At 29.4% G+C, this 22,917-nt stretch overlaps 2 protein-coding genes across 4 annotated transcripts; both read left to right on the top strand.

The window, feature by feature from the left end:
- Positions 1-154: 154 nt before the first annotated feature.
- LOC118057702 (histone H3-like centromeric protein CENH3) lies at positions 155-6,382 on the top strand. 2 transcript variants are annotated; one of them, XM_035070357.2, is made up of 7 exons: positions 171-517; positions 699-748; positions 1,285-1,342; positions 1,492-1,616; positions 3,141-3,194; positions 3,890-3,965; positions 4,783-6,380. In XM_035070357.2, the coding sequence occupies exons 1-7, from the start codon at positions 460-462 to the stop codon at positions 4,836-4,838; spliced, it is 477 nt and encodes a 158-aa protein (XP_034926248.1). In that variant the 5' UTR covers positions 171-459; the 3' UTR covers positions 4,839-6,380. The 2 variants fall into 2 exon arrangements, with proteins under 2 accessions (XP_073263824.1, XP_034926248.1); XM_073407723.1 differs by lacking the exon at positions 3,141-3,194 and having other exon boundaries at positions 155-517; positions 4,783-6,382.
- A 12,128-nt stretch (positions 6,383-18,510) lies between these two features.
- LOC118057701 (transcription factor TRY) lies at positions 18,511-20,126 on the top strand. 2 transcript variants are annotated; one of them, XM_035070354.2, is made up of 3 exons: positions 18,511-18,684; positions 18,910-19,033; positions 19,839-20,126. In XM_035070354.2, exons 1-3 carry the CDS (start codon positions 18,630-18,632, stop codon positions 19,972-19,974), a joined length of 315 nt encoding a protein of 104 aa, XP_034926245.1. In that variant the 5' UTR covers positions 18,511-18,629; the 3' UTR covers positions 19,975-20,126. The 2 variants fall into 2 exon arrangements, with proteins under 2 accessions (XP_034926245.1, XP_034926247.1); XM_035070356.2 differs by having other exon boundaries at positions 18,514-18,684; positions 18,946-19,033.
- Positions 20,127-22,917: the final 2,791 nt, after the last annotated feature.

The raw sequence follows: 22,917 nt of genomic DNA, 5'->3' as shown, positions 1-22,917 counted from the left end.
TTTAAAAAACAATGAGAAGATAGATATTTTTAAAAAGTTAGTTTTAATATTTATTTTTAAAAAAATGAAAATTAAAAGGGTCAATCTTTGATTTATTTTTATAGTATTTTTAGAAATTAAATTCTACTTAAATTTTAATTTGTAATATTCAAAAAGGTTTGAAACATAATATTTCATTAAAATCTTGAAATTAAGTTCAATTCAAAAGGTTACAAATTTGTTATTAATAATTTTGATATATTAATATCAAAAATTAATTTTTTTTTTTTAAAAGCGCACGAGTTAGAATACCGACTCCCTTCGCTTCTCCAGGGACACAGGAGAGCGCTTTTCAAAAATCCAAGAGAGCGGCAAAACGCTAGAAAGAAAAGCCCCAAAAATTTGCAGGCTCCTCCTAACTTATTGGCTTTTTTAAAAAAAAAAGTACAGAATTTCTTCTCTTTCACGCACATTCAATAGATGGCGAGAACTAAAAATATAGCATCTCGAAAACGAATCAGAAATCGAAGGCAATCTGGTCAGATCTCTCTTTCTATCTATACACACAAATGCTGGAATTTATGTGCTTTTTTTTTTTTTTTTTTTATGTAAACACGCTTTTGTTGACGTTGTGTTTATATGTAAATGGCTAGGGTTTTTATTTCTCTCTTTTTTTTCTAAACCCTAACTTTTTTGTGTTTTCCTTTGTGAAATTACAGGTGCTTCACCGTCTACTACACAGTCATCACCTAGAACGCCAACATCTTCGGTGCCCCTCTCTCTCTAGGTTTTGTTATTTTTTCTGAGTTTTTTCCTGTTGCCTGTTTGCTTGCTGAGAAAACGCGGGAAAGGAAAATCCCCGTTGATTATTTTTTTTAACTTCTGTTTTATGTTTTTTTTTTTTCCTTCTCTGCATGATTTGACTGAAAATATTAGACAAATGAATTTGCATGAGCTAGAGATAATTAGTTGTGGAAACCCCAGGAACAGGATAAATATTAAATTAAAAACAATGTGAAATATTTTTTTTATTTAAAACATTTTCATGGCTATTGAACTAAATAAAATTTTGTTTTCTAATTTGTTGTTTTCTGCTATCATTTTTATTTTCCCTGGTAAAGATAAAAATGGGTAAGACTAAGACAAGAAGAAAAGAAACTTGAAATGGTTTTTAACTGTTATTTTAGCTGTGAAAGAAATGAAAAAAAAAAAGAAGAAGCTATACATGTCTTGTTTTTCACTTGCCTTAAATTTCAAATGATGTAGTGTTTTTCTTTTGTTGTTTAATGGTCTCATGTTTTATAGTTTTGGTTGCGGAGGACGCCTGGACAGAGTAAAAGATCACAAGCAACTGCCCAACAAAGTGAATATATTTTTCATTTTCTTTTGGGGAGTGAAATTTGGTTATTGTTTTAGATTGAGTTGGTGAATTGGATTGTACTGACATGTGTTTTTTTTTTTTTTTTCTTCTGGGATTCTTTTGCGTTTATATATATATATATATTTGTCAAGATCCATCCACACAAAGGCAGAGGAAAAAGCATCGCTTCCATCCAGGAACAGTAGCTTTCTGGGAAATTCGGCACTACCAGAAGGCATGGAAGCCACTCATACCAGCTGCTAGCTTCATTCGATGTGTGAGCACTCTCTGTAATGACCTTTGTACAGTTTATTTTGTTAAACCAACCATTAGACGTCATGTTTAATTGTTCTATTTCCTGCTTGTAAAATCCAAATTAATTTCATCTAGATAACTCTTTGAAGTCCGCTCTTAATATATTATAATTATGAATGAAAAATTATCCTAGAATGAATGGAGTGTTTAGAAATATTTTATTAATTTTCTACTTTTATGTGCATGATCTACATGAAGAGAGTATTACGTCCAAAGTCTGGTTGGTAAAGTTCAGATTGTCTAAAAATGTGCTAAACAATCAAACAATTCATACAGGTGGGTTTCTATGCATGCATGCATGCTTGCTTGCCTGTTTTGAAATGTTTGCATGTGTTCATATATTAAAGTACACATGCGCATGAGCTTAAACGAACGTAGGCTATATATGATGTTGGTTCCCACAGCTATAAAGGTCACAATTAGTGCTACGATATTTCAGTCAGGATTGAATTTTACATGGTTGGATAAGCATGCACCAATATGTAATTTATATAACATGCAAATCTGACTTCTAAATTTACTTTGTGATAAACTGGTTGTGTTTCATTATTCTGATGAACCTATTTGTTTTTTTAGTTGACAAATTAATCATACAAACCTCACAAAGTTTTTTGCTCTACTCGTTTGCGTTGCTCTCATGAAATTTCTATATCCTCGCAGTGCTTTTTAATGCTTCTTGCTGTCATGTTATTTACTCTGGCATTTGATTTGTCTTATTGTTTGGATCTGAAATTGTGTTCTTATTTGTGACCTTTCCCACAACCTATTGGTTTTTCTCCTCCTTGTGTTCCATCTCCATATTTCTTAGTTTTTCTTCCGTTCATGATTCAAGTTTTTTTTTACAATTGATTGTTCTATTTATGATTTTGCTACATCCTTTTGCCAATAGAAACCCAAAATTTTCTTCGTTGAAGATTTCAACTTTTTTTTCACGTCCAAGTTTTGCCGGTTGCCTTGCCTTTGTTATATATATTAGCAATGGATTGACAAAGGAGGGACTCAAACTTGAGACCTCACCTCTCTTTCTTTTTTGCAAGAGTACCATTAAGCTACAAGCTCATTGGTATGATTTCATGCTTTGTTTATAAGGGCTTGTTGATTTTTTTTCCCGACAAACAAAGTTGGATCTCTCTGAATGCTGATAGGAACAAAATTCAATGGTTACTCTAGAAAAAACAAGATCATCTTTTTTGGTGAAGAACATCAATATTTGGAATCTTAAGTCCACTCCAGTCATGTTTTTGTAACCCCCCCCCCCCTCTCTGTGTGTCTGTGTGTTTGCTACATTCACCTGTTACTTATTCTACTTTCATGGTTTAGTAACTTTGCTGTTCTCTCTCTCTCTCTCTCTATGTATTTGTTAAAATCTCATAGAGATTCTACAACTAGTTTCTTTAACCTTGCCCTTTTGGTACATTAGGTTGTCGCCTTTTGTTTATATGATCATATTATTGAGGTTTAATTGGATGAGGTAATGGTCCTACAGGTAAGAATGATTACCCAGGAGTTTTCCCAAGAAGTTAACCGTTGGACTGGGGAGGTATCTTGACTTTCAGGAGGTATCTTGACTTTTCTCTAAAGCATATGCCAGTAGTATATATGCTTCACTACTTCCATGCCCCAGAAAAAAATCTATATACGTCTTCAAAAGTCTACATGCATTTTCTTTTCTGTGTTTGATAGTATGCGATCTCCTCTTAGTGTTGTCATCACCTCTAGTCTTGTTCAGTTCAGTCATGTAGTTTTTGATAAGAAACGGAACCAGAGGTCCATAACACTCAAACTAAAGAGAACAAACATAAGGAACAACCAGCCCTGTCAAGTCATCAAAAACAAAACGTCCCAAACTCGATGTAGGGGACTCCAACCAAGAAACAGTAGAGTTACCATGCAGACTAAAGTATGCTTAATAATCAGCAGGCATGCTACCTTCAAGAAGAACATGTTGAATGATCACCATCCAATCACAGTTTTGACAGCAGAGCACCATCCAATAGTTCCGTGAGGCCACCTCTCCAGACTCCACTGCTATCACTAACCAGTCCTTCCAAACCAGCTTTAACAGGACAGAACCATAATATTTCAGTCATGTGGTTGTTACAAGCACCGATACTTATTCAAAAATGTAACTTCTAGATAGTAATTACTCTGTTATGGTTCTACTTTTTATAGGATTAGGAAATTTGTGCTAATAGATCTTGATGCGTGCCGGTTATTGTTTTGTTACTTGTGTAGGCAGCAGAGGATTTTTTAGTTCATCTGTTTGAAGATGGCATGCTCTGTGCAATTCATGCAAAACGCGTTACATTAAGTGAGTGGGACTTGATGCACCTATTATAATTACATGCTTTCCCGTAGAGTTAGATTTTATACAACTACATTTATTATGATCATGACCCTTTGTCTTTCCTTCAAATTCTTTGGGAAAATTTTGCACTTTCATTTATTTATTTTGGTGGATTTTTTATCAAGTTCTCTTCTGTGGTCTTAGATATCACTAAATAATGTTCAATGATTTTCAGTGTAAATGCACTCCAAAACTTGTGCTGTTGTTTTGTTTGAATGATCGCTAATATGATTTGCAGATCAATGACAATTCAGAAAATAAATATCTAGGATTGTGTGAACATGCTCGAAGTTATCTAGACTGATTTGTGACTTCGAGGAAATCAGTCTTGATGAAACATTAAAATAGACATTAACAAACCATAGACCATACAAGATACTTCTAATAGATTGCACACCTACATAACCTTGATCTTGATGGAATTGTTCTCTCAACTTCTACTCTAAATACATTTTCAGAAGTTCTTCTGCAGTAATTACTGGCTGTTTTACTCAGAAGACCATGCCTTTTGTTTTCCTTTCCTTGTGCCAGCGATGCACCCTTTTTTATTGCATTTGGAGGTACATACAAATGGATAACAATCGGATATTCAAAAGTGCTTTCCTGCAGTGTTCTCATTGTGCACAATTATTTGGATTCATCAGTAATATACATCTTCCTATTGATGATGCCATAGCACCATGCCTATAATGTTTTGTCCAATTCAAATTTCATTCAATCTTGCTTTTGAATTTTATATTAGCTATTCAGTAAAGAACTTTTATTTGCCTTATTCCCTCAGTGAAAAAGGATTTTGAGCTGGCTCGGCGGCTTGGAGGGAAGGGACAACCTTGGTGAGAGTATCATAGTAAAAGAGCATCACTTATTGCAACCACCTTGTTATGTAATTATGCGGTTGTTCTTTGGCAGCCATCGCTTTCTAGCTGTTTAGCAGGTATATTGGTATACAATTAGGAAGTAAGAATCAGTCTCGATCCTCTTCACACCACTTGCAATGTGGCAGCGTGTAGAAATATATGTACACAGAAAATTTGTGGTCCATGATATTTTAGAATATAGAGAAGGTAGATCCCATGTCAAAGTTTCCTTGGAATTCACAAATCATACTAGGGTTAGAATTTGCCATTTATTTTACTGTAAGCATGTCCAGCACCCATATTTACTCCTGCTACTGTCAGGTTTTTTATTATTGTTGTTGAAAATGCTTGTTTTGAAGGGGGCTAATAGCTGCCGTGCGTTGTCTTCTTGGACGCGTATATGTTGTCTTTTAATTCTTGTCACTCAAATAACCATAGCAATTTTAATCTGGTTTGCATAGCTTATTTGATGTGAAAATTGGAACATTAGAGCTTATTAGATAGATGTCACGCGTTAAGTTCCTGGGTTAATTTTTTTTTATTTTTTCCTTCTTGACCACTAACATGTCTTCCACGTCTATTCTATTGTTGGCACTGCCACGAGTTTCTTCCGTGAATGATGATGAGTTCAGATGGAAACAACCATTACGACAAAAATCTGCTTGACTTTTGAAAATGGAAACGACCAGATCGGATGGAAAAGCAAACTAACCAGGAATTCGAGTTTCAAATTTCGAGAATAGAATTGAATCCATGTGACCGACAGGTTTGATCCTAATTCGGTACGATTGCACATGGAGACTTGTTTCCAGGTACCATTCCATTTTCCAGTGATTTGTTGAGTGAAATCTTTCTTTTTCTTGACAGGCATAGGATGATTTTTTGCACTCTACATGATAGTGACGGATCTATTCTATTACGATTTATGATAGCTGACGCTCTAACGAACTACTTGAATTTTCACCTTTGGCACCGGTGGTTATATGGTCAAAACCTCGAACTATAAAATTCACCGTTGATATAATAGAGTTTTTTCCTTTACTGTTTTTTACCCTAGCACATTTAAAAAAAATAGAGGAAATAGCATGTTTCATAAAATATTTAGAGATATAACATATTTTAAAAAATAACATCTCATCTATCTTAAATTGTTAAATGGTTGGTAAAAATATTCAATGATGAGAGTGGAGTAAGAAACAAAGAGATATTGGAAGCACAATGAAATTATAATGATGACATTATTTATATTATTGAAAAGATTTTAATAAGATAAATCTAACGACACCAAAGAAAAAATAACTAAGAGAGACTAAAGTGGGTCACAGGAGCTAATTAAAGGTGGTGTGGGCTCAGTTGCTTTTAAGCGGCTTATGTGGCCCAATCTACTCATTGTTATTGAACTTTTCATGTGTCGTTGGAATCGTTTTGTCGAGATTTTTTTTATGGTATCATTAGTTTCATCATCACAATATCAATGTGAATTAGGGTTTTTCTTTCTTTGTTTGTTTTTTATCTTCCTCTATCCTCGTAATTTTTGAAGATAAAAGAGAAAAAAAACTATTGTGGCACAAAATCTCTGATGACAACATCACAAGTATTATTAGAGGGATCTCAATGAGATCAATCTAACAACACCATGAAAGGCCGCTAACAACGATCAGAGTGGGCTAAACGACTTGTCCAAAGGCAAATGAGCCTTGCTGCCTTTAGACAACTCGTGTAGCCCCCTCCAACCATCGTTGGTGCCTTCCATGGTGTCCTTAAAGTCATCTTGTCGAGATCTTTCTAATGGTACTGATGGTGTTATCATCGAAGCTTTAATGTGTTTTCGATATCTTTTTTTTTTCTTCTCTCTTCTTTGTAATATTTTACAAGCCATTTAAAAATTTAAGAGAGTCGCAAGTGATATGATTCACATCTATCATTTGTGATTCTAAATTGTACTACTTTTCTAAATATTTTATAGACTATGTTATTTCTCCAAAAAATTAAAATGACCAGAAAAAGGCAAATAAGAATGAACACCTAGCTCTTTTAGTTGTTTTTATAATTCTAATCTAGTTCTAATCCTAATCCTAAACCTAATACTATTTCTAATTTAACTGTAATAACTTAATTATGTTATGGAGCCTTTTTTTCTTATATATTTATATTCTTTTTATAGTTAATTTTTTTTCATTTTCTCAAGGATGAATAGCTAAATGGTAATTTGTGATTTTTATAAATTTGAAGTTTATTATATGTCCTCTGATTTGGGAAGTTATAAAAGGATAGAGAATTTATCAACATTAATTAAAAAGAGCTAAAACTTTTTGGAAAGTACTGCAGCACTAGACTTATTGTTACTATTCAATGGAATAGTGTAATAGCGTTTTTACCCCTTCATCCAAAAAACTTAGCACATGCTTTTTTTAGGTATTGAAGTTTTTTCACATGGCCCATTTATCGTTATTAAGCAGAGTAGGGGAAAATAAGTATTCTTCTATCATAATTGCACAGTGAAACGGCTCAAATACTATTGAAAGCAAAAAAATTAAACTTGGCGTCAAAGGGTATTTTTATATTTTTACAATGGTTTTTTGGTTATTTTAATTTAAGTTGAGGGGCAATTTAGTATTTGAAAAAATATAAAAATAATATACAATTAAAATACACAATGAAGTGACGAAAATACCTTTAAAATAAATAAAAAATATAAACCTGGAGTAAATGGACATTTTCAGCTTTTCATAATGATTTTTTTATAATTACAAAGTCAGCTCAGAAGTAATTTTGTATTTGGCTTGAAAAAAATAAAGATGGGTATACATGTATAGCACTAAGAAGCACGTGGGAGGCGTCCATACATTTTAGACGGGGCGTACGGCGCCTCCTAACATCCAAAAATACATTTCCATCATATTGTTGGACACGTTGTTGTGTCTTCTTCCTATTAATATGGCATGTGTCTCCGGTGGTAGTCTAGTTTGTTGCTAATGAGCTTTTTTTTTCTTCTTTATCCTCTAAAAATTAAATTTTGGCCTTTTTTATTGTTGTATTTCAACTCCAATTCTCATTCTTTTGATTTTTAATTTTTGGTTTTAACCCTTTTGTATAAGTTTTATTTTTTTTTCAATTCATCATTCAATCATAATTTAAAAAAAATATTATATTTTCTAATTTGGTTCTCATTTTTTTTTCCTTGATCATTTTTGTAAAATTTTTATTGGTTTTGAATTTCATCCTTCAATTTAAATTGATGGTATATGTTTTTCAATTTGATCGTCGTTGTTTTGATTTCTGATTTTTTTTCTTGGATCCTTTGAAAAAGTTATTATTCTTTTTAATTTCACCCTTTAATCAAGACTTTTTTATTTTATTTTTTATGTCAATTTTGATCCTTATTCTTTTGATTTTTCTTTGTCCTTTTACTAAATTGATTTCTCTTTTTAATTTCATCTTTCAATCAAACATAAAACTATTTTTTTTCAATTTTGGTTCTCATTCTTTTAACTGTTAGTTTATTTTTTAATATTTTGTTAGTTTTTTTTTAATATTTTGTATAATTAAAATTATTTTTTTAATTTTATCCTTCAATATTTGATTAATTGGGAATTGAACTTTATATTTTTTCTAGATTGGGTGTTTGAGTCTAATGACCGAGGTAAAAAGTTTGAAAAGTTAACGCAAGTATGACAGGATATTCTAGGTTGGCTTGTCCCTAATTACTGGGGTTTCCAGACTTTATAGGTTTTTTCATGTTATTTTTTACCTCGTTTTGTTCTTTTGTATTTAATGGACTGAAGATCCATCTACTATCATTTTCTATTTTTTTTTCTAATTAAATTAAACTCAGCTTATTTATCCTAGTCAGGTTGATGACCCAAGTTAAGTATTTTTTTTTTCCTTTTTTAAAACACACTTACAGCAACTAAGTAAAATTTGTTTTTGATAAAGTGATTTAACAACTAAAAATAATTCGACCCCGCAGTGAAGCATGGACACCAAAACAAGTTTTTTCTACACAAACTTACTGGACCAAACTATTTTTTATTTAAAAAAGACTAAATTTAATAGATTGGAAGACACTGATTTAATTTGATATTTTTGATAAATGGAATATAACATTGACACCTACCACCAACATTGGTTATATACTAGTTTATCGGCATACACTACGATGCCAATCAGATAAAAAAAATTGATTAAAAACATTTAAGCCATAGAGAACTATTTGGTGTTTTTATTAAATTTGACCTGGTAGTTTAATATTGAAACCTCTTGATTTAACTCATTTTCTAAGAAAAGTTTAAAATTAAATCGTACAGGAGTTGCTTCAATGTGACATAATTGACTTGGTTGGTCGAAATGCATAAAAAACACTCTAGAGATAAGATTGGGAATAAAAGATGAAATTAACATAACAACCCTCCTGACCTAACTTCTTGTCTAGTTCAGGTTTAAAATTAAATTGTGTAGAAGTTTTTCCAACATGACCTACTTGACTTGGCTGATTCAAATGCAATCTGGCTAACTGGTAAAAAAAGAATTAAGGATGAAATTGAGAAAAACAAATTAGGAGTGAAAAGATAAAAAAAAGAGGCAATTGAAAAAAAGAAAAAAGAAGAAAAGGAGGAGCTTCACTTTTCATATAAACAGTGAAGCTCCATATGCATTCCCAAGTCTTCTACATGAGAAATAGTGGTTGTAGATGCATGACCTAATTGCTCCTCCTCACTTTTTATATAAATAGTGAAGTTCCATATTCATTTCCAAGTCTTTTAGTAGAGAAATAGTAGTCAAAGATGACAAACCTGATTGTATAATTGTGAGGTTCATTTTGGGATCTCGGTCAAAAACTTGAGTTAAACTATGGTTTGCAAGGATATTCTACAATGTAGATTTTTTTTCCCTTATTTCAACTAAACAAAATTAAAAAAAAAAAAAAAAAGTTCATTTTTTCTTACCCATCAACCGAATCAATTAGTTGGACAATTCAAATAAAAACCTAATTCGGATTAGTTTCATCACAACTATGTGAAAAGGAAAAACAAGTAATCCTTGGAGTTAATTAGACTAGTTAGGTTGTTATAAAAACTATTATTATCATGAATCTTGTAATCAAGAAGTGGATAATTTGTTCTTAATCCTTACTTTTTTTTATTTATAAATAGTAATATAAAATTATTCTAAAATTTTTATTTTTGAATTGGGATAACTTTGTTTTTAAATAGTAATTTTTTTTTTATATGTATCGAAGTTACTTTTTGCTGAGCCACTGTACCCTTGTCTTCAAGAATAATAAGATGTAAAAAATTGGTTTTGTCTTTTAGAACTGACCCTTGAGAGGGGTTTAAAGACAAGAGCATTATTTTGACGACATCATTGTATTGAAGAAATGTTCTAATTTTCAGAAAAACATGAAAAGAGAGACAAAAAAAAAGTTTCTTGTCCATATTCAAAAATTTCTAATTAGAAATCTGAAAATTATGTTTTCCCATTTTTCACTTTTGTTCTTTGCTTGGGAGAACATTGTTTTTATTTTCTTCAAATCACTTGTATTTTTTAGAAAAGTGCTTTCACATTTATTTTTAAATTGAGCTTAGCAAAAAGAAATTTAAAAAATAAAATTTCTCCTCTTATATAGTTAATTCCCATTTCTTTACCCTTTTATATTGTTAATTATTTATTATTATTTTTATGTTCTTAACATGAAATTTATTATGTTTTGAAGACGTGGATAAAAATTTACATTATCACTAATTTGATTGTATAAGAATTTAATGAAATCATTTTTAAAAATGATGGTTTTATGTTTAGGTGATCTTGATTTCTGCAAATAGATGCACTTTAAGCATGTTTGTTACTCTAAAGTTGAAGATGGAAGGTTTTAATTTAATTTTAAAGTTTAAGTTTATTCACTTTAATTCTTATGATTGTAATTAGAGAATGAACATATTCTTCAATTTTATGAAAAATATTATGAAACTGTAATATATGAACGAGATTTTTTTATTTTTAATAGAAAATAAAAAGTAAAAATAAAGTAAAAAACTAAAATTGAAAAATGAAAGATAAATACTAAAGATATCCTTGACTTTTCTTCCTTGATCAATCGTTATAGATCTTACCATATATTTTTCTTTTTAATCATTTTTGTTTGTGCAATTCATTCTTGTTTTTGAATTTTTTTTTCAAAGTAATTTTTTTATATATTTTTTAAACTATTTTGATATATTAATGTTAAAAATAAATATTAATAATAATAATAATAATAATAATAATAGTATTATTTTTATCTCTTTATGAATAAAAACAATTTTCATGACGGTTAAAAACACTGCTTTGATTGGATAGCTTACTGTAAAAGTTCAGTTCCTATATTTGTTTAAAAGGGAAAAAATAAATGCGATGCCAGAGAGACTGATATCGATGAGCACTGGACCAGCACCAAATTATTTTTTTCCAATTAAATAATCACCTGTCTTGTCGCTGTTCATTTGTCAAAATCGTATGATTTCAGTGAATGATTGTTCGGGTGGTCAAATTTTCTCTAGTTTGTTTTCTGTTTTAAAAAAAAATTAAAATGTTTTATTTACTGTAGGTTAATATATTTTTTAATATTTTTATATTATTTTGATATACTAATATTAAAAATAATTTTAAAAAAAATAAAAATATATTATTTTAATATATTTTTAAGTAAAATTTTTTTATAATAATACTGAAACAACTACTTTCACAACAAATGCTACAAGATTAAAGTCGCAACGGGGTGTTTTATAGTTTTATAATGTGATTATAGTTTTTTTAAAAAATATATGTTAAAATAATATTTTTTTTATTTTTAAAAATTTATTTTAAATATTAATAAATTAAAATAATCTGAAAACAACAAAAAATTAATTTGAAACAAAAAAATAAAAAAATATCAAATTTTTTTTAAAAATATTTTTAAAACATAAAAATAAACAGGATAAGCTAAAAATAAATTTGCCAACAATAACATTTTAATTTGTTTTTTATAAAATAATATATTTTTATTTTGTCACTTTTAAAAATGATATATTATTTTTAATAACAAGATAATTTATAAATCTTAAAATTATAATATTTAATAAATATTATATTTATTAAATTATTCGATTCAATGTTTTGGTAGGAAAAACAAAACGCATCCAAATTGATAGGCGCCCCTATGTCACCAGCCTCACCTAACTAAGCCGTGAATTTTTAAGAAATCAATGCACTTTCCAGGCATATAACGATAGAATATTAGATATTGGTCATTCACATCTTCTCCAGAAGATATTTTGGTTTTATGTTTTAAAAATATTTAATTTTTTATTTTTTATTAATTTTTATTAATATATATTTTTAATATTTTTAAATTATTTTAATATGCTAATATTAAAAATAATTTTTAAAAAATAAAAAAATATCATTAATATATGTTTTAGCACGAAAAAATTATTTAAAAAGTAATCAAGAACACACTATCAAACAAGCTTATAAATCCAAGAATGATTTGATTGTTTAAATATAACTTTCTTTTTTAATTTTTCTCTTCATATTAGATTAAATAAGTTTTTCTAATGTTTTTAAAAGATTGGTTAGTTTTGTTATCCAAATCTCTTAGATTTAGTGTATCTAATATGCAAATGTATTTGTCTTAAACATAATAGTAAATAGTTAGTAACTAGGGCAAATAACACTTCAAATATAATGACTTTTTCGTATTATAAAGACATTATAATTAGCATCAATTCTCCCAATAATTTCATCTTTTATATTGATATAATATAGATTTCCCCGGCATATGACCCTACCTACATTAGATAAACAATAATTATTAAGCTGCTAGATTTGAGAAAATATAATTACGGTGTTTAATCAATATGTTATATATGTAATATAGGATACAAATTAATAGTCATCCACCTCGATTAAGTGTATATATGTTATATGCGTTAATTTTTATTCGAGAACAAAATGTATTTTTAAACTAATTTAGGTATCAACCTAGGTATAGAAATATTTTTTAAAAATAGTTTTAGAAACATATCTACGATCACATCATAAATTAAAATATGTTTTATATGTAGACATGGATGGAAAAACTAATGGACGTCCATCAATATAGTTTGTTGTAAGAATTGAAAAAATCATGAAAACCTATTAACCTCAAACCCAAAATATAACCTTATCTCTACATACCATAAAAAAGTAAAATTAAAATAACAATGAGTTGGCATGCATGTATAGATGATAAGTACGTCAGGGATTACTTTTTTTATTTTAGATTTTTATAGTAAAACAAGTATTTTTATTGAATGCAAAAAAAAAAAGTAAGAGAAAAAAATTGCTTTTTTATCCCGATAAAAATATGATAAAAAATGAATTTTAAGAATAACTTGTCCGTAATGCACACAAAATGTATCTTCACATAAAATTGAGGTTATTTTTAGTTTTTTTTACAAAATAGCCCAAGCTTATTAACATTTACCGTGTGAGCCCAACCCGGTAATCATTACAGCCCCAAAACACAAGCCCATGCTTATTTGTTGTGTGAAAAGGGGTAAAAAAAAATGACAGGTTTAGCTTTATACGACCTCCTGCCATGGCGACTTTTACAACCTTAAAAAAGGGAATGCACAAGGTGACGCGCAAACAGACAAGCACGGGTCACACTTTTCTCCGTAGAGGAAGGAAACCGGGAGCAAGGTTCGCTTTTCTCGACACAGAAGGTAGAGGGCGGGTTTCTTGTTTTTGCAGCAGATTATATGCATAAAAAAAACAAAAAAAAAGAGGAAACGAGGCTGCCTTGCCTTCATTACATGTTAAGAGAAACGAGCACCAAGACCCATAACATGCATGTGATTAACGAAGAGGCAGTACGTAGCCATGAGAGGGTGTGAAAGGGAGGGAGTAAAAGAGGTTATTATACCTTTTTTAGCACTGATAAATCGATGTCCTTCTGTCTTGAGGGGTCACTTGGATTCGTGAATATAAAACCTGCAATAACCAAAGCTGCTTTCTGTGCTCTTGTTTTGTAGTTGGATGTCCAGTTCCCGGCCCGCAAAAGGTTGGCTTTAACAATAATGGAAAAGCTGAATTATGGACCGGAAAAGATGTTGATTGAGTGTGCGTGCGTGTGTGTGTGTGAGTGTGTGTGTGTGCGTGCGTGTGTGTTCGGCTTGAAATTTGAAGTGGGTTAGGTTTCTTGCATTATATGCTATCAAGAGAATCAATTGAGATCATAAATTAAAGTACAAGGATCACATGAGAGTCGGCTGTTCCTGTTTTGCCTATAAATTCTGCAGATTCATGAACAAAATGATGTTGTTTTGTTTGGATTTTCAAAACTTGTGTGTCGTTAACAAAATGCATCATTTCACTTAATGTGAAACAATGTCATTTTGGTCTCAAATAGAAAATTCATCACAGAAAAAGCTTCAAATTTGTCATGTAATGAATATAATTTCATTGTTATGGTAGATTAGGATATATGGAATCATAGTGATTTTGATTTTGTATGTAAGAATTATATATATTATGATTAGATAGGATAATGCATAAAATGATGATGTGTATAATTCAATCAAAAAAACAAATATACTTTGAAAAAATTTGAATAAAAAATTCAAGGTTGACGTACATTGCTAGTATGTAAAAGCTTATAATTGATAAAATTTTAAATTTTAAGATAATTGACTCAATGATTGTTATGAGTCAAGTTCAAGTGTTTCAACTCACCTTGCGTGATATCTATACTAAAGATATATTTATAAGTGACTACTTTTAAATGGCTATAATTATTAAAAAATTATAATCATCTTAAAAAAAAATTCAAAAATTACTTTAAGCATGGTAGCAAGAAAATGTGAGTTAAAGGGCTCCTATTGAGGCTAAGGGTAAAAGAGGACAATAAACTATCTAAGTGAAGAGCCAACTTTTTTGATATAGTTTTCAAAGCAAATTTTATAAAACAAGCCGTGAAGTTTCTAAATAAAAAACTTTAAAAAGTAAAACATTTAGAGAGTGTTTGGCATTGTGTTTGTAACTGCGTTTCGTCAAATTTTGAAATTTTTTTTTTGTTGCTAAAATTGAGTTCGGTTTGTACTTTTTGGATCGTTTTGATGTGCTGATGTCAAAAATGATTTTTAAAAAATAAAAAAACATCATTGGCATGCTTTTCGGCACGAAAAGCTATTTGAAAAGCAACCGCTACCACACTACCAAACACGCTCTTAATAGCAATTGTTTTATTTGCAACAAGACAAGGAATCCATCCGAGGGTTGCAAAATTAGAGCTCAATAAATTAATACAAGAAAGGGTACAATTATTAAAGTTAATATCAATGAAGTTGATCACCTTGCTAGTAAAATTTTAAAAATGAACATGTTTATTGTTATTTATAAAGTTAGCCTGATTAAAAATCTTGTATTGTAGTTGGTTAACACTAATGCAACTACACATGTATGTAACAAGATAATGTACCCACCAACAGGGTGTGTGGCTCAGTGGTTAAGGAGCAATTTTCCTTCCTTCGAACCTAGGTTCGAGTCCCAGTGGGAGTGGGGCTAGAAAGTTTGCTCCTTTCCCATCTCAACTGGGTCCTCCCTATGCGGTATGCTTGTCACCCTCGCGGTGCCTTACCTGCTCATTAGGGCTTGCAGGATGTTCAGTGGGCCGTGGGATTAGTTGTGGTACGCGTAAGCTGGCCCGGACACCCACGTTATCAAAAAAAAAAAAACAAAAAAAAACAAGACAATGTACCCAACCAATGATTATATAAATAGAGCTCAAGAAAGTAATCCAAGAAATGGTATGATTATTGAAGCTAGTGTCAAAGAGGTTAATCACTTTATTGATGAATGAACACGTTAATTTTTTGTCTATATTATTGTTTATATTATTATGTTTGATGGTCCACCTTGGTCACCAACACAATAATTAATACATGACTATTATATAATAATAATAATAATAATAATGCCTATTCTTTTTGTATGCTTAAGACTTGTAATATGTAGCATGGAAGGTTAAATCATGAGAATTATAATTCTATATAAAGATTAGTAAATTTTAATTTATTACCTAGTATGATTTTTGAGAAAAATCATAACTGCGAGGTTTGGAATCAAAATTTATAAAAACTTTTTTTTCTATTCAATTGAAAAAAGTAATGAACCTCTAAGTTTAATTCACTTGGATATTGATGATTTAAAATGTTTGCAAAACTAAGACAACGTTTGGTTACTTTTCTGGAATAGAAGGGGCGAAGATAGTAAGATAAAAATATATTTGATTGAATATTCAAAGATAGAGACATAAAAAAAATTTTATCTGTAAAATAATTTTGGAGTGAATTTTTGTACCTTCAACATAGGACAATTTTTATTTTTTTTTATTTCTAACATATCCTTATAAAAAAAATCTCAATTCAAAAAGTGTCAAACTAGAACATGTAAAAATAAAAATAATTTTTATAATATTTTTAAAACTCAACTTGGTGGTCGATCCGAGACAAGGCCGGGGTCACGAGTAATGAGAGTTGACCTGAGTTAATATAAGAATGAAAATGAATATTATCATAATTTTAAAACCTGACTTGGAGATTAACCCGGAACAATGCTCAATTCATAGATTAGGTTGATTGTTGGCCATGGTTAAAATAAAAATAAAAAATAATTACTTTTATAATTTTAAATTTCAACTTAGAGTTTGAATTGGAAAATTCATGGATTTTACTTCCACATTGGCGTATATTGCATCATTTTATTGTAGTTCATTCACTGTCATTTCAGTGCCAAATCATAAAATTAAAACGCTCTACTCTCGTGATTTTATTTGATTTACTTCCCTGCTCTAATGCAATTTAAATATGCCTTAATATTTATTTTTTCAGCAGCGCTTTATTTATTTAATAAAATAGGAGGAAGTTAGACTTGCCTTAAATTTATGGTCGGACATGTTGCATGCTCAACATTTACAAACATTTAAACACTGTACAAATAATACCATAAGATGTAAATTTGTCACTTTGAAAAGTCATTTGTGATTATTATGGTGAAAATTACTACAGAAAGAAAAACTAGCCAACAATATTAAAAACCAACAGTAAACTACTCAAATTTATGTTTGATAATATGATATAGATTCTATTTGAATTGAAAAATCAAAATCATTCAAATTTTTTTGAAAAAATATGAAATTAATATTTTTTGTTCTTAACTCAAATGTAATTTAAAAATCATCTTCAAATACAGTAAAAACACCTTAATAATTTTTTTTTTTTTCCTTGAGTATGCCACCATTCCTTGTGTTGCAGCCTAGAGGGATCTGGCGCGCACCGATAGAGAAAGAGAGAGAAAAATGTGGCTTATTTTGTATTTGATAATAAGTGTAGTTTATTCTAATAATTGCTAATAATCTTTTTAGTATCAATAAATTTATCTTGTCAAGGTTTTTTTTTATGATATTAGTAATGTTGTAATTAAAACTTTGATATGCTTTCAGAATCCTTTTTTTCTCTCTAATCTCTCCTCATTATAATTTGTGAAGAAAAAGGAAAAAAAAAATATATTATGAAGACATATTAAAACTCTAATTACAACACTAGTAAAAAAACATAGATAAGATGAATCAAAGAATATCAAGAAAAATAATTAATTGTAATCGGAATGGGTCACACTAGCCACTAAAAACAAATGAGTCACTTATCATTTTTGGATAACAAGTGTAGCTTATCTCGATCACCGTATATGACATTAGTTATATTTATTTTATCGAGATCTTTTTTATAATATCGTTAATTTTATAATTAGAGCATTGATATGCTTCTGATAAATTTTTCTTTATTTTTTTTCCCTTTCTTTTTTATTCTCTCCTCTTCATAATTTGTACCATTCATTTTGAAAGAGCAATAAGGTTGAAAGTTGTATTTTCCAATTATGACATGCAACAACGTACCAAAAAGCAAATTTTGTTATGTAAAATAATGAGAAAAAGATCAAGGGAATAGCTGAGATAGAGAGGGTTGATTAATTAAAAAAACTCAACCCAACTAAGTCGAAAATGTTAAATTTAGTATCGATTGGCTGATGGGAATACAATAACTTGTATTTTTAGATTTTTAAAAAAATATATATTTGCTTTGAAAAAGCATTGATAATTTTTTGAAAATTCTGATAATTTTAATATTAAAAATTAAAAAAATATTTTTTTTATTATATTTTAAAAAATATTATAAATCACACTACCAAACATACATCAGGGTAAATGCGCTCTTGTGTTGCGTGGACAGAGGGAGATGAACAAACATCATGGTTTGTTCAACAAACCACAGGCTCTGCCAATAAAATGGAATTGTTGTCGAGGGCATTTACCGAGGGTCCAAGTTCCTGTATTTCGGGCCCCCCTTTTGCTGAAAAGACAACTATACCATTCATGAAAGGGACAGCATCGCGCTTTCCTCGCACAAATTGGTCTTTTCAAAACATGCTGGATTCATTTAACTACAGGGTTTCTTATTGTATCTTATCCACTATTTTTGCTTATTGGTAATTTTATTTTTATTTTAAAAGCAAAATTAATATTCTAAAAGAAATATTTAAACTTCTTTAAAACAAATATATTTAATACTCAATACATTGTCGGCTCTTTCATTTTCACACGCGAAAATTCTGTGGGGTTGGGTTGTCTTTCTCTTTATTAATTAACCCCCCCCCTGTCTGAGCTCGTTCCCTGTATTTTTTTCCTCACTGAAACTGCTCAGGGGAAAAGAAAATGGATAGACGTCGCAAGAAGCGAGCCAAGACCACCACTTATTGCTCTGATCAAGGTGAGCTTCCTCCGCTTTAATTATAATTGTTATGGTGTTTCAAATCCAATGAGTTTCTTTCCCTCCTCTTTCCTTCCTCTTTCCTTCCTCTTTCCAATGAGTTTCAAATCCCTCTTACGTCCGTTTCGTGTTTAACTTTTTTTTTTTTTCTTTGAGTTCTCCCCTGTCTCCCCCTTTCTTGCGAGGCCAATAGTTTCTCTTTACAGTTTCTCGTTTTCTTTCTAGCTACTTCACAGCTCTTTCTGTGTGATGATTTGGTAGAGGTAAGCAGCATTGAATGGGAATTCATCAACATGTCAGAAGAAGAAGAAGATCTCATTTACAGAATGTATAAGCTGGTCGGAGACAGGTAAAGCATCCTTTTTAAGAGTGTATATCAAGAAGCTTACCCTCTCTTTCTCGCAATGCACACCGGAAAGTTCTTCTTCTTCTTCAATTAATCGATGGGCCCTGTGTGGCGTGGGTGATGGATCCGATCAGATCCGATCATAGTTTAAATTTCTATTTATATAATGTAAACATGGTCCAAAAATGGGTCTCATTTGATGATCCGTCCTTCCCATTAAAGTATTTGAAAATTATCATTTCTACTTCTCTGAAGATTAAAAAAACAAATTCGAAAAGAAAGGAAATTGTTTTTTAAGGGCGAGCACTGTGAGATAATGCCTCAGGAATTTCTCAAAGACAATTTAAAAAATACCTGTATATTAAGAGGAACAATACTAAATGCATACCATCCTTCTTTATGTGTTGTGTTGTAGGGTTTTCACAATGATTCGATTTGGAGGTATATTCAAGGCTTACATTTTTTTCTCCCTCATCATAAACAATGGTGGTATCACTGAATAAGTTAAAAAGTAAAAACATCTATAGTGGACTACAAAATGAAGTTTTACTCTATTTATGGATACCGAGAAACGAAACTTGGTTTAATAAAAAAAATTATTTTAACATGTTTCTAAATAAAAAATCCTTTAAAATTGAATCATCATCGCACTACAAAACACGAACATAAAAGAAACAAAGTAAAAGAGTTTTTATGTTGGCTAGCTGCTGCTTTGGGTGCTTGTGTTCACAGAAAAAGAAAGAAGAGTATTATATATTCTCCGTTTTGTGAGATTAATCGGAATTCTCTTCTTCATGATTTATTACAGGTGGGCTTTGATCGCAGGTCGAATTCCAGGCCGCAAAGCTGAGGAAATAGAGAGATATTGGATTATGAGACATTGTGAAGGGTTTGCCAGTCGACGAAAGGAAGAAAAAAGAGATGTAATTCCGAATACCTCTTAATTAGGTCGTATCAATTTGTTTGGAAATGTACCTGTTCCTCTCTCTCTCTCTCTCTCTCTCTCTCTCTCCCTTCATCATGTTCTTCTCTGCCATTATTGGACTTCTTATGCAGTATATATGTCATAGTGACAGTGATCGTGTTTTGCCTCGCCTATCGTCCCTAATTTTGATTATGAACATTTGAACAGCTATTCCATGATTGTACCCAAAATCATATGTATGTAGGAAAACGCAAGCTGTTCCCCAGAATTTAAAATCGAGGATTTTTTTTTTATATAATTTCACAATAAGGAAATATAAATTTCTTGTCAATTTGTTGATATCTTTCCGTTCGGTAGAGGGCGGGGAAGGCGAGGAACCAAATCTCCTGCCTCGCCAAAAATATTCTCAATTTGGGTTTCGGACTTTCCTTCTTCCCTTAAAACTTAGAAGTAGATAGGAGAGATGGTTCTATGTTGGTATTAAATTGCGACAATTGTTTAGTTCAATTTAATATATTTAAGAATATTTATGCTAATTGCATGCAGGTTTAGTTCAATTTAAATTATTTAAATTATCTAATTAACAACTTGTAACTAAATCAATTCCAGCTATTGGCATCCATATTAAAGTTAATGACATAAAGTATTAAGCTAAATTTAATTTTTTAAATATAATAATAAAGTAAATATGATATACTTGTTGAAAAATCCTGACAAAAAATATAAATATTCTTGTCAAGAACTTAATCATTTTTCCTTGAAAATAAAATGTTCTATTGACAAAATATGCTTGTTTATTCCAATTGCTAATGATAGCCCTAGCCCAAACAAGAACTGTCATAATTAATTTTGAATAAAGAAAATTAATTCTGATGCTTTCTATTAAATAAAAAATGTTTAGGACTTTAGACTGTTTAGGTATAAAACATAACAAATTGATAGGATAAATTTACTGAATTTGAACATTTACTTTTACTGGATTGAAAAAAAAAATTCTCTTACATCAAAAGGTTAATTTATTAAAAATCTAGATACAGGTTAAGCAATCACGTATCACTTAAATCTATTTGGAGTCTGTTTGGAAATGCGGTTGAAATCACGTTCTCTTAAATTTAAAAAAAAAATTGTTAAATTATATATATATTATATATATATATATATATATATTCAGATTTTTTTGATATACTGATTTAAAAAATTATTAAAAAACAAAAAAAAATAATATTATTTTAATGTATTTTTAAACAAAAAGTATTTTAAACCGCAACCGTTACCACAATTCTAAATATGCTCTTGGTTTAAGACCTTTTCTCTCTAAAAATTATGATGTTTTATAAGATTAATTTTAATTCTTTAGTTTTTTATTATATAAGTTATCAGAAAATTTTATATTTTTTTTTTATGTAAAAGTGAAGTTTTTTTTATTTTCAAAAAAAGTCAATTAAAAATTATAAAATTATTTTTTTTATTAATCCAAGATTAATTTTAAATTTTTTAATATTTCATTTTAAAAGATTTATGTTAGAAAACAATTTTTAACAAAATTCTAACTCAAATTACGAGTGGACTCCACAATAAAATTTATCTTAAATGTATTTATTACCTATGTTTCTAAACCAACTGTTCTAACATTCTAATTCACATTTTGTTAATCTTAAAAAACGTTTCAAAACATTAACACATTGCTATAATCTCCTAAAAGAGCATCCAATATCATAAATCTTGACGCGATTAGTGTTAAGAGGATTGGGCAGTTATTAAATTGGAGTAAATGCATTTTTAAATTAAAATTAGATTGATTACTGTTGAAGCTTATTGTGCTTCTATTGGTTATATATATATGTAAGCGGATGATAACATATTCTTTATTTATGAAGTTTGATTTTTAATAAATTTATTGTTAAATACTAAAATTTTTAAAAATATCAATAAAAAACTTAAATCATTCTAGATTAACAAGTTAAACTTGCGATTTAAATTATGAGATCAGAACAATCCAATTAAAATAAATTAAGAAATTTATTTTCTAATTAATATTTCAATGTTGAAAAAATAAAATTAAAAAAATAAAATTAAAAAATAATTTAAGACAACACAAGTTAACTTACTAAACTCGTAACTCTAGTAATAAGATAAGGATAACCTTTAAAAAACAAATAGAACAAAATCTAGTTTTCAATCAATTTAATATTGAATAATAAAATTAAAAAAAATTAATTAAAAAAAGAAAAATAACTTAACTTGTTAAACCTTAAATTATAATTATGAGATTAGGATAACCTATAAAACATAAATTTAAAAAAAACTATGAATTTAAGTTTCAATAAATATAATATTAAAAAAATAAATTAAAATTAAAAAGAAAAAAAGGGGAAAAAAACATGGTTTTTATCTAGTTAAGAAAAGTACAATGATTCCCCTTTTCTTTCCAGGTTCTTGTTTATTATAATTTAATTCCTTTAAGTACATGTTACTCCTTTTGACTTTTAGAAACACGATTCACTTTAGTGGTCAATTCTTTTTTAAAAAGTCCAAAGGAAATAATTGCATAGAGAAACAAGTGAATTCAAACATAAGATTGCAGCACTCAAACAATTCCCGTGTAACAGCATTAACTTTTTGAATAATTTTTTGTATTAAAATATATATAAATAATATATTTTTTATTTTTTTAAAATTATTTTTAATATCAGCACATCAAAATAATTTTAAAATACTAAAAATATATTAATTTAAAGTAAATACAAAAACAAACAAATACTAAAATAAAATCCTAATAGAAAACAACATTAAATATCAAATATGAAACTAAGAGCATCAGCATTGAGATCTTAAAAGCCCTTTGCCATACTTCCCGTCAAGAAGTACCCCACCGATGCAAAATATCATATGGGCATCAAATTCCTTCCTACTTCCATTGTTGGTGTGGTAGTTGAGGGCTACGTGTACATTGTTGCGTCAC

The sequence above is a fragment of the Populus alba genome, chromosome 2 (assembly GCF_005239225.2).
Source record: "Populus alba chromosome 2, ASM523922v2, whole genome shotgun sequence".
Classification (NCBI taxonomy): Eukaryota; Viridiplantae; Streptophyta; class Magnoliopsida; order Malpighiales; family Salicaceae; genus Populus; species Populus alba.
Note: the sequence above shows the minus strand (reverse complement) of the source record. Positions and strands in the feature narration are given on the sequence as shown.

Excerpts from the sequence above, each read along its gene's own strand:
- LOC118057702 (XM_035070357.2), top strand. The coding sequence starts at position 460 with ATGGCGAGAACTAAAAATATAGCATCTCGAAAACGAATCAGAAATCGA. Across the intron at positions 1,617-3,140 it reads CTGCTAGCTTCATTCGATGT|GTAAGAATGATTACCCAGGA; the intron begins GTGAGCACTCTC and ends ATGGTCCTACAG. Across the intron at positions 3,195-3,889 it reads TTAACCGTTGGACTGGGGAG|GCAGCAGAGGATTTTTTAGT; the intron begins GTATCTTGACTT and ends TTACTTGTGTAG.
- LOC118057701 (XM_035070354.2), top strand. The coding sequence starts at position 18,630 with ATGGATAGACGTCGCAAGAAGCGAGCCAAGACCACCACTTATTGCTCT. Across the intron at positions 18,685-18,909 it reads CACTTATTGCTCTGATCAAG|CTACTTCACAGCTCTTTCTG; the intron begins GTGAGCTTCCTC and ends TTTTCTTTCTAG. Across the intron at positions 19,034-19,838 it reads TATAAGCTGGTCGGAGACAG|GTGGGCTTTGATCGCAGGTC; the intron begins GTAAAGCATCCT and ends GATTTATTACAG.